This window comes from Piliocolobus tephrosceles, chromosome 15, assembly GCF_002776525.5.
Source record: "Piliocolobus tephrosceles isolate RC106 chromosome 15, ASM277652v3, whole genome shotgun sequence".
Classification (NCBI taxonomy): domain Eukaryota; kingdom Metazoa; phylum Chordata; class Mammalia; order Primates; family Cercopithecidae; genus Piliocolobus; species Piliocolobus tephrosceles.
In genome coordinates, this window is record NC_045448.1 from 105,202,096 (window position 1) to 105,220,976 (window position 18,881).

Here is an 18,881-nt window from a genome sequence, read left to right on the forward strand (position 1 = left end):
CCCGTCTCGGCCTCCCAAAGTGCTGGGATTACAGGCTTGAGCCACCGCGCCCGGCCCTGGAAAAGATTCGAAGGTGAGGAAATCATGAGACCAAAGACACCTGTTTCCACCTTCTCCAGAAAAACTGATGAACTGAAGAAGACATGGTCCATTATGCCTTACAAACTTACACAGTGCTTTGGGAATTCCAAAGTACTCAGTGGAGAGAGGGTGAGTAGAGGAAGATGTCCCCATCCAAGCCACCAGGAACGTGAGGTAGCTCCTGAGGGATGCTCTGGTTGTCAGTTTCCAGTGTGCCTGGCAGGCCCGTTGCTCCAGCTTGTTGACACCCCCTTGCTGTTTGTTACTATTTTGCTCTCTGGGTAGGGAGAAGAGGGATGCTACCAGAGACATTGCGCCTGACATCATGACCACTGTGCTGCCTTGGTCTGACATCTTCATAATGGTTGTAAGCAGGAAGCCACAGGGGAATTAACGAATGAGTCATAGGGAACTGACAGACATTCTTTGAGCACACCCAAGTGATGTCTCAACAATCTCTTCAGCCGGGCGCGGTGGCTCACGCCTGTAATCCCAGCACTTTGGGAGGCCGAGACGGGCGGATCACGAGGTCAGGAGATCGAGACCATCCTGGCTAACACAGTGAAACCCCATCTCTACTAAAAATACAAAAAACTAGCCGGGTGTGGTGGCGGGCGCCTGTAGTCCCAGCTACTCGGGAGGCTGAGGTAGGAGAATGGCGTGAACTCGGGAGGCGGAGCTTGCAGTGAGCTGAGATCCAGCCACTGCACTCCAGCCTGGGCGACAGAGCAAGACTCCGCCTCAAAAAAAAAAAAAAAAAAAAAATCTCTTCTAAACATACAGTACTTTTCGGCACTCGTGAAGTTGGGCCATAGAGTTTGGGTTGCTTTAACATGCTTATTTATGAACAAAACACATTGTTCATCCATTTAAGAATTCCAAGCTAGGTGTGATGGCTTAAGCCTGTAATCCCACCTACTCGGGAAGCTGAGGTGGAAGGATCACTTGAGGCCTGGAGTTCAAGACCAGCCTGGGCAATATAGTGAGACCCATTTCTACAAAAAGACTAAAAAATTATCTGGGCATGGTGACATATGCCTCTAGTCTCAGCTACTTGGGAGACTGAGGTGGGAGTATCACTTGAGCCCAGGAGGTCAAGGCTGCAGTGAGCCATGATTGTGCCTCTGCACTCCAGCCTGGGTGACAAGAGTGAATCTCTGGCTCTAAGAAAAAAAAAAGAAAAAGTCCATTGTCACTTTTTGCTCTCCCCTGATGAAACTGAAAAGCTTTATCTTGATGACCCGGTCCCAGGAGCAACCAGAAAGTAATTCTGTGTTTCCATTAAGTGGCACATGTATTTACATAGACTCTTTCATTGAAGTGACTTCTCAACCAAGGTATCTAGTTCCAAGCATGGAAAATAAGGTAGTTCTCCTGTTACAATAAAAGCTGGCCCTTCCACCTGGGTTCCCAAGAGGAAGTATTTTTCTTTCCTGGAAAAGCAGCAAAAAGAGTGAAATACCCTGGGTGGAGCATTTGAACGTGAGCAGTGCTTTTTTCTGAAGGGTCCTTCCGTAAAGCCAGTGGTGCACTCTCATGAGGCCATGAGCTTTTCTTATACCCAAGCAGCTCTTCATTCTTTTCTCCTGGGACTGGTTGTCCTCTCTTGTTTACTGCTGGAGGCTCAGGGTGCTGAATAAATGACTCCTATTGGGTGATTAAATCTGAGAGTTCCTGCAGACCCAGCTAAAATTCCAGATCCCTGAATCTTTTTGGTGTTGGGACTGAGCATGACATTTTCTGCCCAACTAAGCAAAATCGGACAGACTGTCTCAATGTTGTGGAGAGAATAACAAAAAGCGTGACTGCATCTGAAGGGCATATGCCCCCTCAGTTTAAGAAGACAGAAATCAAATAACTTCCATTTTTATTTTTATTTTTTTGAGGCAGGCTCTTGCTCTGTTTCCCAAGATGGAGTGCAGTGGTGTGATCATAGCTCACTGCACCCTTGACCCTCTGGGCTCAAGCAATCCTCCTGCCTCAGCCTCCCAAGTAGCTGGGACTACAGGTGTATGCCACCACACCTGGCTTCAAATGACTTCCTTAAAGCCTCTCTATCCTGAGATGTAATCTCTTCCTGGGTGTTTGAAAGAAACAACCCATACGATTAACCTCCAAACAAAAGAGATGAGAAAAGCATCATGAAAGTACTAAGTGCCATGTTTATTTGCACATTCCCACATGTAATAAGAGGAATAATTCAAAGGCTGCCAGGCTCTGCCGTTGGGGGCAGTGAAGACATACACCCTGGAGTGGGAGGGCTTGGTGGGAGGCGCTTTGGAGACAAGGGTTCTGAAACTCTACCATTCCCTGAGGTCAACAGCAAACTATCTGGGGTGGTATTTGTGTACTGGTTTGGTAGCCAGTAGGAGAACCAGGGCTGTCTGTACTCATGGAAGGTGACTAGGGGAATGGCTGGGATAAGAGAGAGAGAGCACATGAGCGGGTGCTCCATGGTGGCCAGGTGTTCATTCTCCAGTCTTGTGAGCACCTCATGAGTTCAATCCCGGGACCCCTGCCCATGAGCCAGCTTCTTGGGGATTTGCTGGTGGAGGTAGCTCATCTCTCCGTTCTGCCTGGGCTCCGGTCTAGGTTTGTTGCCACACTGGGGTTTTACAGAGGGAGAATGGGGAACACCACTCAAGGTGATAAAGGGGGTGTGTGATTCCAGGCTGGGATTAGAGCAGTGGGAAATGTTTTCCAACCAGTGTACGTTCCAGGGCACTGAGGATAGTGTGGTCTTTCCTCAAACATGAAGAAGAAGGGACCTAAATTCCCAGAAATCACCCATACAAAATTCTCCTTTTGATAATGGAGATAATCAAGAGGCTCTTGGGATGAGGTATGAGCATCAGAAATTTGCTTTTCAGGGTCTGGAGCCAGGTCAGTATGTTTCTCCGTGGTTAAGATTCAAAGCTTCTTGCCTTCTTGAGATAAAGTAGTTGGTAACTCGACTGTGTGTTGAGTTCCTGCGGGCTGAGTAAGAGTCTTCTCATTTTTAGGTTAATTGAAAGGATGAATGGAGGACTTACTTGTCCTACTTTTGCTTTTTTCCACTATGATTCAAATCATTCATTTTCTTAGGTCAGATATGGGGAAATTTGTTCTTTTCACCCCTGCTTCTATAGAAACAATACATGTTATGATGATGATTGACATTTTTGTATTCTCAAGCTAATTTTTGTTTTAAAAGTGTTTCAGGAGCCGTAGAGCCAGATCGTCATCATGTGTGCATTGTGGCTTCTGCTGGGGCTCCTTGCCCTGATGGGTGAGTGTGGTTGATTTTTCCAAATGACTTTGGAGATGGGAAGGATAGGTGTGGAACATAATGGCACTTCTAATACTTGAAAATGCAACAAAAAACGTTATTTTTTTCCTAAACTGTCCAACAAATCCCAGAGTTAGGAACAGCCACCAACAAGCAGCCTCTCCCCAAATGTCCCACAAAAGAGTGGCGTTCTCTGGAATGCAAGGTGGGCTTCAAACAGCACTGCTTGATGCCAGACTTTAAATATACACCATCGACAGCTGCTCATTGTCCACTATAAAAAATGCCAAATTGAATTTCTTTCTAGAGCATATATTTCCATAGAAGAATTGAGGTGGTTGCCAGAATAAGACTAACGAATAAGATGAATTCAAATAGAAAACCAGAATCAAGGCAACTCAGTACAGGTGACTAAGCTAAACATTGAGGCTGATTTAGTTGCTGTGATTGAACTTCAGCTTTGCAGCTGGAGGAAAAAGGGAACGTCCTTGTTTTTGTTTGCTTTTGTTTTCTTAGATGGAATTTTGCTCTTTCGCCCAGGCTGGAGGGCAGTGGCGCAATCTCAGCTCACTGGAACATCTGCCTTCCAGCTTCAAGCGATTCTCTTGCCTCAGCCTCTCCAAGTAGCAGGGATTACAGGCGCCTGCCACTACACCCGGCTAATTTTTGTATTTTTAGTAGAGACAGGGTTTCACTATATTGGCCAGGCTGGTCTTGAACTCTTGACCTCGTGATCAGGCCTCCCAAAGTGCTGGGATTACAGGGTGATGCACTGCGCCCGGCCTACTTGTTTTTTAATGAAAGGAGGAAGCAAAGTTCCTCAGGAGAAGCTACATTTTCCTGACTCTAAATTCAATAAATTTCTCAGATGAGGTCTTATAGTCATTCATTTAGTTATTGACCCATTCATTCAACAAATATGTAAAAATGCCTACAAGGTGCTAAGCATCGGGAATGCAAAGAACTTTGAGGATCAGAGAGTGTGGCTAGGGAGAGGTCCCCAAGGCAGGAACCAAGGAGTGAAGGCAATCAACTGCAATACTAAGGACATTTGTCACCAGTCATAAAGATAAAGGTGCACTGTTTCAAAAATAAAAAAGAACATGTCAGCTGGTTTAATTTTTAGTACATTCATAAAAGATCGAGTCTTTTCATTTCCACATTTCTCTTAGGTTACTTATCACAAGTTTGTAAAGTAGAAGTATTTACTCCAAAAGACGAGTATTTATCAACCCCATCAAGTTCTAAGAAAATAGAACCTGAAAATGCATTTATGTAAATACACAGAACATGTGATTATATGCAATAGATATATCTCCCAAGATCTGCAAATCATTAAGGTTTGATAATCTAATCTACTTTAAAGGATCAAATAAATTTAAAAGAGTAATCTGGCTGGGTGCGGTGGCTCACGCCTGTAATCCCAGCACTTTGGGAGGTTGAGGCGGGCAAATCGCTTGAGCTCAGGAGTTGGAGACCAGCCTGGGCACCATGGCAAAACCCCATCTCTTCAAAAATTAGACACATGTGGTAGCTTGTGCCTGTGGTCCCAATTACTTGAGAGACTGAGGTGGCAGGATAGGTCGAGCCTGGGAGGTTGAGACTGTGGTGAGCCATGATCATGCCACTACACTCCAGCCTGGGTAGCAGTGAGACCCTGTGTGTAAATAAATGAATAAATAAAAAGGTAATCTAATGAGACATTCTTACAGCCTTATAATGGTGACATGATTCTCAAAAGGAGCAATTTCCTGTCTACTCTAGGTATCTCAGTACTGGTTCATGTGCCCCCATTCTGGTGTGAATTGTAGATATATTATAAATACTTGTGCACCCACCTTGTGTGAATTGTAGATCGAAATACTCATGCACCCTCCTCCTGGGGTGAAGAGAAGGAACATTCTCCTCTTCAATGGCCTTTGTGAAATCCTGAGTGTCTGAAACCACTCCTCCCCTTCCGTGATGACTGGAATGACAGGTAGAGAGAGATGGAAAGGATAAAGAGAGAAAGGGAAGAAGTGGAAAGTGGGTGATCCCATGTGGAGACTGGTCCCATGCCTCTCTCCTTCACCCCCTTCTGCAGCCTTAGGCTCTTATCTAGAAATGTACCTGACAGAAAGTGTAGCCAGCCTCAAATCCCCATTTACAGGCAGTGCCTTACTTTGGGTCTGGGTTGATATCCCAGAGACATCCAAGTTTTATACTTGTTTCTTCAGAGCAAACATAAATATTTCATCAGAGCAACAAGTTAGGCGTATTTGACGGAGAAGTGATCAGAGTTCATGTAAGATGAAAGATGAAGCCGGGCGTGGTGGCTCACGCCTGTCATCCCAGCACTTTGGGAGGCCGAGGCGGGCGGATCACTTGAGGTCAAAAGTTCGAGACCAGCCTGGCCAACACGGTGAAACCTCGTCTCTACTAAAAATACAAAAATTAGCTGGGTGTAGTGGCATGCACCTTTAATCCCAGCTACTCGGCTGAGGCAGGAGAATCACTGGAACCCAGGAGGCAGAGGTTGCAAACAGTCAAGATCGTGCCACTGCACTCCAGACTAGGCGACAGAGCCAGACTCCGTCTCAGAAAAAAAAAAAAAAAGTTGGATGAGGACTACTTTACAGGGAACAGATCCTCTCTGATGTGTTCCAAGACAGCACCTGACAACGTCAAAGGCACCAGAGCTTTACAAAGAGTGTAACTGCTTCAGTAGCTCCAATAGTTACTCATGTCTTCAGGAGAGCAGGTGAGAATTTAGTATTGAGGAAGTTTTTGTGATCATTTATTGGGATATGTCTCATTGAAATTTCAAAAGAGTTTCAATTGCAGAGTGAGGGTGATGTCATTGATTTTATTATAGTTACTTTTTTTTTTTTTTTTTGAGACGGAGTCTTGCTCTGTCGCCCAGGCTAGAGTGCAGTGGCCGGATCTCAGCTCACCGCAACCTCTGCCTCCTGGGTTCACGCCATTCTCCTGCCTCAGCCTCCCGAGTGGCTGGGACCACAGGCGCCCACCACCTCGCCCGGCTAATTTTTTTTGTATTTTTAGTAGAGACGGGGTTTCACCGTGTTAGCCAGGAGGGTCTCGATCTCCTCACCTCGTGATCCGCCCGTCTCGGCCTCCCAAAGTGCTGGGATTACAGGCTTGAGCCACCGCGCCCGGCTATAGTTACTTTTATTAACGTAATTTTATTCATGGACAGCAGAATGATAAGAACTAGTTCCGTGCCTTAGGCTGAACTTTTCTCAACTTGCAGACTTGTCTGAAAGCAGCAACTGGGGATGCTATGGAAACATCTAAACCCTGGACACCCCTGGAGCATCTTGTGGGATTGGAAGACGTCACGGCCTGAACTACTGTGGTAGTTATGAGCTCTTGCCCTCTCAACCTGTCCACCTGGCTCTCACTGTTTCCCATGCCTCACGCTACTGAGTGTTGGAAAGAGTTCCGGGTTCCGGGTATGGGGTCCCAAAGCTCTGCTTCTTGAACAAGTCACTTAGCTGCCTCCTGCATCCATGGAAAGGGGGCTAGCAGTATTTACAGTGTTGTTGTGAGCTCTGACCAACACAATGTGAATAAGAGTGCTTTTTATTTTTTGAGATGAAGTTTCTGTCTTGTTGCCCAGGTTGGAGTACAATGGTGTGATCTTGGGTCACTGCAGCCTCCACCTCCCAGGTTCAAGCAATTCTCCTCCCTCAGCCTCCCGAGTAGCTGGGTTATAGGCATGTGCCACCATGCCTGGCTAATTTTGTATTTTTAGTTGAGATGGGATTTCACCATGTTGGTCAGGCTGGTCTCGAACTCCTGACCTCAGGTGATCGGATCTCAGCTCAGGTGATCGGATCTCAGTGGCCGGATCTCAGCTCACTGCAAGCTCTGCCTCCCGGGTCTATGCCATTCTCCTGCCTCAGCCTCCCGAGTAGCTGGGACTACAGGCACCCGCCACCTCGCCCGGCTAGTTTTTGTATTTTTAGTAGAGACGGGGTTTCACCATGTTAGCCAGGATGGTCTCGATCTCCTGACCTCGTGATCCGCCCATCTCGGCCTCCCAAAGTGCTGGGATTACAGGCTTGAGCCACCGCGCCTGGCCGGTGTGGTGCAGGTAACTCTCTTGGTGTGGTGCAGGTAACTCTCTTTGGCCTCCTAAAGTGCTGGGATTACAGGTGTGAGCCACTGTGCCCGGTCGAGAGTTCTTTTTAAACCATAAAAGCACCTAGAAGGTAAGGCTAGCCAAGTAGATTAATACTGGCTTTCGTTTTGCCCAGCATTCTTATTATTTTAGAAAGGTTTAAACTCGCATGATTTCTTGGTGTCGTTTAGGAGTGGAAAACTGTGCAATTGTGAACAAACTTGTTGAGGAACACTCTCTAAAGACTTATTGAAGGGTTTGGCAGAATTTCTCCTTCATGTCATGTTGCAGCTGATAGGCAGGCACATTTTATTTTACTAGCGTGCTTAGAATGGGATCAATGGTTCCTATTGCCATGGAATTGTCCTGGGCGAGTCAGAGCAGCCTGTGAGAGCCCAGCCGAAGAACACTGAGAGCCATAGGGGACCCTGGCTCAGGAGATGCTGACTCAAGTTCACGGGAGGACAGTCCTAACCTCAGGTCAGGGAGCGGCCACTACTAAAGATTTAAGACCGGCCAGGCGCGGCGGCTCAAGCCTGTAATCCCAGCACTTTGGGAGGCCGAGATGGACGGATCACGAGGTCAGGAGATCGAGACCATCCTGGCTAACATGGTGAAACCCCGTCTCTACTAAAAATACAAAAACTAGCCGGGTGAGGTGGCGGGCGCCTGTAGTCCCAGCTACTCGGGAGGCTGAGGCAGGAGAATGGCATAGACCCGGGAGGCAGAGCTTGCAGTGAGCTGAGATCCGGCTACTGCACTCCAGTCCGGGTGACAGAGCGAGACTCCGCCTCAAAAAAAAAAAAAAAGAAAAAAAGATTTAAGACCAAAATCTGGGATTCTCAGTCCTCGAGCTCTACCCAGATCCTTGGATTGTTCTTTCCCTCTCCTCTTGAGCTCCCATTGCAGCATAAGTCACACCAAGCTGCATCCTTCCTTTTGTGTTTGGTTTAGGAGTTCGTGCTTCTGAAAGGCTGGCTGAAATAGACATGCCATACCTCCTGAAACATCAACCCACGATGCAGACCATTGGCCAAAAGTACTGCGTGGATCCTGCCGTGATCGCCGGTATCTTGTCCAGGAAGTCTCCTGGTGACAAAATTCTGGTCAATGTGGGCGATACGACTAGTGTGGTGCAGGTAACTCTCCATCTGTTGACACATGTGGCCATTCTGCTCTGTGGCACCACTGCTTTGTTTTTTTGGATGATGGCAAAGCTTCGTAGAACACAGCACGAATGAAGCTCTTTAGAGATGTGACAGTCTAAGTTCTGCCTGAGAGATATGAGCAGCAATATTTCTGCTTCATGTTGAGCCGTAATTTCTTTTCACAGTAAATAATGCCATGTTTCCAGAATATCATCCGGGTCACCCTATTCTGGATTTCTAGACCTAAGTGGTCCAAGAGAAAGATCATGGATTACATCTCTCCTCAGTGACTTTGTAGCCATGTGACCTTGAATAAATCATTTAATCTCACGGGCCTTAGTTTCTCTACCTATAAAATGCCATTCTTACAGCATTATTATGAAGATTCCATGAAATAATGCAAAAAAATTACCTGATATCCGTTGGATTCTCAAAAAATGTTAAATTTCTTTTCCTTTATCTTTTTTCTATACAATTCTTAGTTCTGAAGATTGAGTTCTAGTTTCACATGAATTCTGCCTGGTATCACTTGGCAGATAGAGACTTTTGGGGAACTGGTCACTAATCCACTGTGGAACGAACTCTGCACCAGGGAATCAGTGAAGGCAGGGGTGAGAATGAGGCTCGATTTTTTCCATTGATCTCACACTGCTTTTGTGGTGGTTGTTGTTGAAGAACCTGTGAGTACTGCAGTCATTTTTTAAGATTTTGGGAAAATGTATTTCTCGATGATCTCTTCAAATTTGCTTCCCGTGACTTTTTTGTATGATACTTTTCAAGTACTTTCAAATACCTTATTTTAGTTGGATTTGGAGACCCATCCAATAATCTGATGAGATGAGGTGAGGGGCACGCGATCCATCCTTGACAAGTGAGGAAACAGAATCACAAGGAAGGAGTCGCTGCTGCAGAGTCACATGTCAGCTGCAAGAGGCAGAACTGGGACCGAGAACAGTATTTTGTGATGTTAGGGCTGGGATCATTTCTGCTGCCCTGTTCTGTCTCCCTTGTAAAATCTGGTTTTTGAGGAAAGGATGAGTCCATCTCCTTTGAAGATGAAATAAGAATTCCCTAGATTTGGGCCAGGCACAGTGACTCATGCCTATAATCCCAGCACTTTGGGAGGTCGAGGAAGGCGGATTACGTGAGGTCAGGAGTTCGAGACCAGCCCAGTTAACATGGCGAAACCCCATCTCTACTAAAATTCAAAAATTAGCTGGGCATGGTGGTGCATGCCTGTAATTCCAGCTACTTGGGAGGCTGAGGTGGCAGGATTGCTTGAACCTGAGAGATGGAGGTTGCAGTGAGCTGAGATCACGCCACTGCCCTCCAGCCTGGGCAACAGAGGGAAACTCCATCTCAAAAAAACAAACAAAAACAAAAAAGAGAATTCTCTAGATTTGGACATTTCTCCCAAATATGATGAAACCTACATGGAAGTGGTAATCAAAGGTATATAAGAAGGGTCAGAAGTCTCTTTAGACAATTAGACCATCTGGAAAAAGAATTACAAGTTCAGACAGAAAAACCCCTTTCTGGCCTGTTTGGAGGGTTTGCACTGGCAGCATTGAAGAAGTGCATCACACTGCTACCTACACTAACTCAGTCATTGACTAAGTTACACCCTTATGCTGAAGCAGCAGTGAAATGTCTGCTCGTCCCTTCCTTAGCCCAAACCTTGAAACTTTACTACCTTTTTTCTTTGGCAAGAACACTTAACGTGAGGTCTATCATCTTAACAGATTTTTTTTTTTTTTTTTTTTTTTTAAAGACAGGGTCTGGCTCTGTCACCCAGGCTGGAGTATAGTGGCACGATCTTAGCTCACTGCAACCTCTGCCTCCTGGGCTCACGCGATCCTCCTCAGCCTCCTGAGTAGCTGGGACTGCAAGCATGTGCCACCATGCCTGGCTAATTTTTGTATTTTTTTAGAGATGGGGTTTCATCATGTTGCCCAGGCTGGTCTCGAACTCCTGGACTCAAGTGGTCTGCCCGCCTCAGTTTCCCAAAGTGCTGGGATTACAGGAGTGAGTCACTTTGCCTGGCCACAGATTTTGTTGTTGTTGTTGTTAAGTCTAGTTTACTGACTCTGGAAGCTTATTGTGCATATGAACACCTGGAACTCTTGCTTACATGAGAATTCTGATTTGGTAGGTCTGAAATGGGGCCCAAAGTTCTGCAATTCTAATAAATAAGTTCTCGGTTGTTGCTGATGTTGCTGGTCCCTGGACCACATTTTAAGTAAAACCCGTGGTATAGGTTTGGTCAATATGATGGGTGCTGCAAGCAGGGGTGGGGAGCCAAGGGATCAGAGAGTCCTTGCCTTATTTAGGGTGAGGCATAGTTTCAGTTACAAAATAGGCTGGGCATAGTGGCTCATATCTTTAAAATCCCAGCACTTTGGGAGGCTGAGGTGGATGGATCATTTGAGATCAGGAGTTTGAAACCAGCCTGGCCAACAAGGTGAAATCCTGTCTTTACTAAAAATACAAAAATTAGCCAGGCAGTAGTGGTGGGGTGCCTGTAATCCCCAGCTACTCAGGAGGCTGAGGCAGGAGAATCACTTGAGTCTGGGAGGCGGAGGTTGCGGTGAGCTGAAATCACGCCACCGCACTCCAGTCTGGGTGAGAGACTGAGACCCTGTCTCTATTATTTTAATAATAATAATAATTAAGGGCCGGGCGCGGTGGCTCAAGCCTGTAATCCCAGCACTTTGGGAGGCCGAGGCGGGCGGATCACGAGATCAGGAGATCAAGACCATCCTGCCTAACACAGTGAAACCCTGTCTCTACTAAAAAAAAAAAATACAAAAAACTACCCAGGCGAGGTGGCGGCGCCTGTAGTCCCAGCTACTCAGGAGGCTGAGGCAGGAGAATGGCATAAACCAGGGAGGTGGAACTTGCAGTGAGCTGAGATCCGGCCACTGCACTCCAGCCTGGGCGACAGAGCAAGACTCCGTCTCAAAAAAAAATAAAATAAAAAGAATAATAATAATAATTAAGATAGGAGTCAAAAGGAATGTAGAAAAAGAGGGACATATTGAAATAACAAATTAAGCTGATAGTAGCAACTACAAGATATTAATAATTGCAATAAATATAAATAGAGGAAACCTACTGGTTTAAAGACACAGATGTATGAATGAGATTAAAAGCCCAAATTCAGATTTACATGGTTTATGTGAGAAACACTTAAAGCATTTGAATATGCGAAAGTTTGAAGTAAAAGTATGGTAAAAAGAAGACCTACTAGGAATACAATAATCAAAATAATGTTGAGAACTATGATACATTAAATGAAATACACTGTAGAAGAAAAAATATTTGGGATGGAGAGAATCATGACATAACAAAAAGATTGAATTTGTTAAGGAAGTAAAGCAATTTAAAACAAATAGACACCAGTAAAATAACCTCAAAATACAGTAAAATAACCTCAAAATATATGCAGCATAAATTATTATTACTATAATAATAAACCCGCTATCATAGTAGGAAATTTTAACACATCTCTCTTGATTATTTACAGGTTATACAATAAACAAACCGCAAAGATATAGAAGAAAAATAAGTAAAACAATTAACAGATGTAACAAGAACACAATTAACAGGCTTGATTGTTAATTGGGGGAGGGAGGGAGGGAAAGCAGGAAGGAAAAAGAGAGAGAGAAGGAGGGGGATATAATTATTTATGTATCCATTAGGATATATACGATTGTCTTATGCATATGAGAAACATTTTACAAAAGTTGATCATATATCATCTATTAAAGAAACCCTCAAAAATTTCAGATCTCACAATAATACAATTATGCTAGAAGATAATTTTAAAAATTAAAAATACCTCTGATCATATGGAAATTTAAAATGCACACACACACATACACAACACTAAGTAACTCTTCAGGTTAAAGAAACAAATCATAGTGAAACTTAAAAATAACTAAAACAGGATGATAGAGAAACACTAGATATTAGAAACCATGAGATATAGTAAAAATTCTTTAAGGGAGATTTACGGTCACAAACCTAGTTCTAAAAAAAAAGAAAGCCTTTTTTTCTAACTTTTAAGTTCAGGGGTTTATGTGCAGGTTTGTTACGTAGGTAAACGTGTGTCATGGGGGTTCGTTGTACAGATTATTGCGTCACCCAGGTATTAAGCCTACTACCCGTTAGTTATTTTTCCTGATTCTCTCCCTCCTCCCGCCCTCCACCATCCAATAGGCCCCGGTGTGTGCTGTTCCCATCGGTGTGTCCGTGTGTTCTCATCATCTGGCTCCCACTTATAAATGAGAACATGTGGTATTTGGTTTTCTGTTCATGTGTTAGTTTGCTAAGGATAATGCCGTCTACAGATGTGTAAGTGTACAATACAGTGTTGTTAATTACAGGCACAATGTGATACATCGGATCTCTAGGTCTTACTTGTCTTGCATAACTAAAATTTTATACCCATTAATTAGCAACTCCCAGTTTCCCTCTCCCCATCAGCCCCTGGCAACCATCATTCTGTTCTTTGCTTCTATGAACTTAACTATTTTCGATACCTCATATAAGTGAAATCATGTAGTGTTTGTTCTGTGACTGGCTTATTTCACTTACATAGTGTCCTCAAGGTTCATCTCTGTTGTCATGTAATGCAGAATTTCCTTCTTTTTAAGGTTGAATAATATTCCATGATATGTGTATACCTCATTTTCTTTATTCATTCATCTGTCAGTGTTATGCCCAGACCGTTTATTCCCCGAAGAAGACCACCAGAGTCCAGAGTCAAAGCCAAGCAGCAAGGATCTTTACTGCAAGTTCGAACTTGGTCCCTCCGCTTCACAGCTTACAAGAGGGCCTCGAACAATGCGTGCGCTTGCTTTTTATAGCCCGATGTAAACAGGACTTGTAAGGTTACAGAGGAACAAGGCATTTCTCTAGGTTACAGCATTACAATTGGTTAACATTTTAAGTTATACATTTAGCAGTTTTCTGTTGGTTCCCGCGCTTTCAGTAAAACCACAAACGGCTGTGTCCTTGTCGGGGATTTTCCAGGTGGTGTTTTTCTAAAGTTGAGATATATGGTAGTCTCTGAGTTGAGAAATGTGTTTGTACTGGGCTCAGGAAGTTGAGAGATACATGGTGGGACGTGTTTGTACTGGGCTCAGGAAGTTGAGAGATATATGGTGATTTTGTTGAAAAGAAAAGAGGGAAATGTGGGGAAAAGAAAGGTCAGCCTGTTACTGTGTTCTTATAGATAGAAGGAAGTTTAAGAGACTCCATTTGGCTCTGTATTTGAGATGCTGTCAATCTGTGACTCTACCCCCAATCTTGTCCTTGCTAGAGACATGGCTGTGGTAATTAAGGTTTAAAGGATTTTGGGCTGTAAGGAATGTGCTTTGTTAGGCAAATGCTTAAAGCCTGCTTGTGGTTGAAGGTCAGTACCATTCTCCTAAATCTCAGCAAAAGAAAAACATCTGTCTCTCCCTGGGCAAATGGAACATCTCCGGGCATCTGTATGTCTTACTGCTGATTCACTCCCTCATCTTCTGAGCAACAAATACTGAGGGAACTCAGAGACCGGTGCCAGCATGGGTCCTCTGTAAGCACAGCACTGGTCCCCTGGGCCCCGCCTTTCTCTCTCTATACTTTGTCTCTGTGTCTTTCTTTCTTTCATCAGGTACATTTAGGTTGTTTCTACCTCTTAGCTTTGCGATGAATGTGGGAGCTCAGATATCTCTTTGAGATCCTGATTCCAATTCTTTTGGATGAATAACCCAGAAAGGGGATTACTAAATCATATGGTATTAATTTTTACTTTTATTTATTTTTTATTTTTTGAGACAGAGTCTCACTCTTGTTGCCCAGGTTGGAGTACAATGGCACGATCTCAGCTCACTGCAGCCTCCACCTACTGGGTTCAAGCATTTCTCCTGTGTCAGTCTCCCCAGTAGCTGAGATTACAGGCCCCCACCACCACAGCTGGCTAATTTTTGTATTTTAAGTAGAGATGGGGTTTCACCATTTTGGCCTGGCAGGTCTCAAACTCCTGCCTGGTGATCCACCCGCCTTGGCCTCCCAAAGTTCTGGGATTACAGGCGTGAGCCACTGCACCCAGCCTATATGGTAGTTCTAATTTTAATTATTTGAGAAACCACAATATAGTTTTCCATGGTAGCTGCACCATTTCGCATTGCCATCAACAATGTACAGTGTGTCTTGTTTTTCTAAGACCAGCCCAGCGGGCGCAAAAGAACCAGCGGGTAGGCAAGTGTAACAGCAAAACTACACATTTATTTTGGTAACCTAAGGTGTGCGGGAGAAGTCTGTCGGCCTCCGGCGAAGGAGGCCGGCAGAGTCCCCCCGTGGGGCTCTCGGACGGACTTCCCACAGTCCCGACATCCCGACAGGACTGGGGCTGTGAGAGGGCCGCCGGGCTGTGAGAAGGCCGCTGGGGCTGTGAGAAGGCCGCGTGGCTCAATGGCGGAGAGCGGCTTTTCTAGGAGTGGGAGGGCAATAGGTGGGGCATGGGCGTGTCAGGGGCGTTCCGCAGGTGCGACCAGGTAAATCTTGGTCTCTTCAGATTGACGTCACCTGGCGCATGCCCAGTTGGTCTGCACCCTCCCTGGGCGCTGGCTGCATTTTCACGCGCGGGAAGAGTTGGTGGTGAAGAAGAACCCGGAAGTGCACCATCTTGCCTCCGTTCGTCCAAACACAGTGATTCCAGTTTCTCGGCATCCCCACCAACCCTCGTTGTCTTAGTCTGTTTTCTGTTGCTTTTTACAGAATAAGCAACATAAAATAACATGGATACCTCAATATGGGTAATTTATGAAAAGCAAAATTTATATCTTACAGTTCTGGAGGCTAGGGACCCCAAGGTCAAGCCTTCTTGCTGGTGGGGACTCTTTGCAGAGTTCAAGGTGGCTCAGGGCCTCCCATGGTGAGTGGCTGAGTGTGCTGGCTTAGTCTCTCTTCCTCTTCTTAAAAAGCCACCAGCCCCACTCCTGTGAGAACCATTAACCCCCTAACCCATTAATCTGTGGGGAAAAGAAAGATCAGACTGCTACTGTGTCTATATAGAAAGAAGTAGACGTAAGAGACTCCATTTTTTCTGTATTTGAGATGCTATTAATCTATGACCCTACCCCCAACCTTGTCCTTGCAAGAGACTTGTGCTGTGGTGACTCAAGGTTTAATGGATTTTGGGCTGTGCAGGGTGTGCTTTGTTAAACAAGTGCCTGAAGGCAGCTTGCTGGTTAAAAGTCATTACCATTTTCTTAATCTCAAGTACCCAGGCACACATACACTGACAAAGGTCGCAGGGACCTCTGCCTAGGAAAGCTAGGTATTGTCCAAGGTTTCTCCCCATGTGATAGTCTGAAATATGGCCTCGTGGGAAGGGAAAGACCTGATCGTCCCCCACCCTGACACCGGTGAAGGGTCTATGCTGAGGAGGACTAGTGTAAGAGGAAAGAAGGCCTCTTGGCAGTTGAGATAGAGAAAAGCATCTGTTTCCTGCCCATCCCTGGGCAATGGAACATCTCAGTGTAAAACCCGATTGTATGTTCTGTTTACTGAGAAAGGAGAAAACCGCCTTAGGGCGAAAGGTGGGACTTGCTAGCAGCAATGCTACTCTTTATGCACTAAAAAGGTTTATGGAGATGTTTGCATATGCGTATCAAGGCACAGCACTTTTCCTTAAACTTATGTCACAGAGATCTTTATTCGTATGTCTTACTGCTGACCTTCTCCCTACGATGATCCTATTATCCTGCCACCTCCCCTTCTCTAAGATGGTAAAGATGATCAATAAATACTGAGGGAACTCAGAGACCGGTGCCCGCGTGGGTCCTCTGTATGCTGAGCGCTGGTCCCCTGGGCCCACTTTTTCTTTCTCTATACTTTGTCTCTGTGTCTCATTTCTTTTCTCAAGTCTCTTGTTCCACCTAACGAGAAACGCCCACAGGTGTGGAGGGGCAGGCCACCCCTTCATTAATCTATGAATAGATTAATCTAATCACCTCTTAAAGGCCCCACCTTTCAATACTGCCACATCGGTGATTAAGTTTCAACATGAGTTTCACAGGGGACAAACATTCAAATTATAGCACCGGTCTTTTGCATTTTTGCATGACAAGTAGCTATTCTAACCGGTATAAATAGCTTTACTGTTTGATCTCCAGGTGCTGTTGGAGGGCCAGGTCAAGTTCTTGACTTGGCCGCACAAAAGAATTGGGGCACAAGTCCGAAGTAAAAGTAGGCAAAGAAGTTTATCGCAAAGCAAAAGTACACTCTGGTAGCTGGGTGGAGAATGAGACAGCCTTATGTGACATGGGGAAATCCCTTCAAGGAAAGATTATATGATTATTCATATGAGAGAGGGGATGGCTGTTGCTGTTATGCATGTTTCGGGGTCTCCTGCATGCACATGTGCTATTGCTTTGCATGCTAGCACGTATATTGCGTGTCTCTGCATTTGAATTCTCCACCCAGGGATGTGCTTTTTTTTCACTCTTACAATGAGCGTAAGTCAACCCATGGACACTCATCATGGGTTTCTGTGCTTGCATGGATCTGGAGATTTTCCCTTCTGTTCTTTGTCCTGCTTACCGCAGATTTTTTAAAATTTTTTTTTATTTATTTATTTTTAGACAGGGTCTCACTCTGTCACCCAGGCTATGCAGTGGTGCAATCATGGCTTACTGCAACCTCTGCCTCCCAGGCTCAATCGATCGATCCTCTTAGGCTCAGGTGATCCTCCCACCTCAGTCTCCTAAGTAGCTGGGACTACAGGTGCACACCACGACGTCCGGCTAAGTTTTGTATTTTTTATAGAGATGAAGTTTTCCCATGTTGCTGAGGCTCGTCTCGAACTCCTGAGCTTAAGTGATCCACCTGCCTCGGCCTCCCAAAGTGCTGGGATTACAGGCATGAGCCACTGTGCCTGGCGCTGTAGGATATTCTGACCATGAGTCCCGAATGTAGTTTGTGCACTGTCAGTGTTTTGTTCTCTCCACCTATCTGGTAAATTTGTTCCCCGTAAGGGAGGCTATGACCTAACCTACCTCACGGGGAGACTGAAGGTGGCATTGGTTCCATCAAAGGTGAAAGAAGAATAACAGAAAAGAAATGGACAAGTGCCACTGAGCCCAAGAAGCCAGATCACCCTCCCACCCAGCTTACATGGCTTCTTCTCTGCCTCCCTCCTTCCAGGAACCTGGCTCTCATGCTCCCACATCCTGGATTAGTGAGTCTCAGATTTCCCAGATGACTGAAGCTCTGACTACTAGAATCAAAGAAATCCAGAGGAGGTTTCCAACCTGGACCCCTGACCAGTACCTGAGAGGTACGTGTAACGCTGTCAGTCAGTTGTCTCAAGCACAGAATTAATAGGGACAAATGTATTACATTGCACCAGATTCCCCAGCTGCCTCCTGATAGGCAGTTAGTAAAGAGACTCAGAGTTAACTGCTGAGTACCCTAGGTCAGTATTAACCTATCTCCTGCATTTCAGGTGGACTCTGCGTCTACAGTGGGGGTGCTGGCTATGTCCAAAGCAGCCAGGACCTGAGCTGTGACTTTTGCAATGATGTCCTTGCACGAGCCAAGTACCTCAAGAGACGCGGCTTCTAACAGCTCAGAGGAAACTCAAGACCGTGATCACATATGCAGCCTCAAATGTTACACGGATAAAACTAGCCAAGGCCGCCTGTAACTGGGAATCTGAGTTTAACCTAAAAGTCATTAAAATAACATGAATCACATTAAAGGAAGAATTTTGACCTGCATTTAATGATATGTAGTGTCTGTCTGTGTGGATCAAGGGCTGTGTTTCTTTAAAGGCATTCTCATGGACATTAGCCATGCTGTGGGTTTCTGTGAAGTGAATTTTATTTTTCACTGACTAGCGTTGCCAGATTTAGCAAACAACAATGTAGGAAGCCGAGGTTAAATTTGAATTGCAGATAAATGACAAGTAATTGTTTAGTATAAGTCCCACGCAATATTCAGAACACATTTATACTAACAAATTACTGACTGTTTATTTACAATTCAAAATTATCTGGGCTTCCTGTATTTTATCTGGCAATCCTATCATGAACTTCTTTGATAAAAGTCAGTGTTTCAAATTTTAATTGAAAAATTTTGCCAGGTGCGGTGGCTCATGCCTGTAATCCCAGCACTTTGGGAGGCCGAGGCGGGCGGATCATGAGGTCAGGAGATCGAGACCATCCTGGCTAACACGGCGAAACCCCGTCTCTACTAAAAATACAAA

At 45.1% G+C, this 18,881-nt stretch overlaps 1 protein-coding gene across 1 annotated transcript; it reads left to right on the forward strand.

The window, feature by feature from the left end:
- The first annotated feature begins 116 nt into the window (after positions 1-116).
- LYG1 (lysozyme g1) lies at positions 117-18,393 on the forward strand. Its single transcript, XM_026456415.1, is given in 6 exon segments — positions 117-210; positions 3,275-3,349; positions 6,600-6,704; positions 8,427-8,611; positions 17,819-17,951; positions 18,120-18,393. Coding segments are annotated over 5 exon segments (585 nt in total). The 5' UTR covers positions 117-210; positions 3,275-3,306; the 3' UTR covers positions 18,239-18,393.
- The last annotated feature ends 488 nt before the right edge of the window (positions 18,394-18,881 follow it).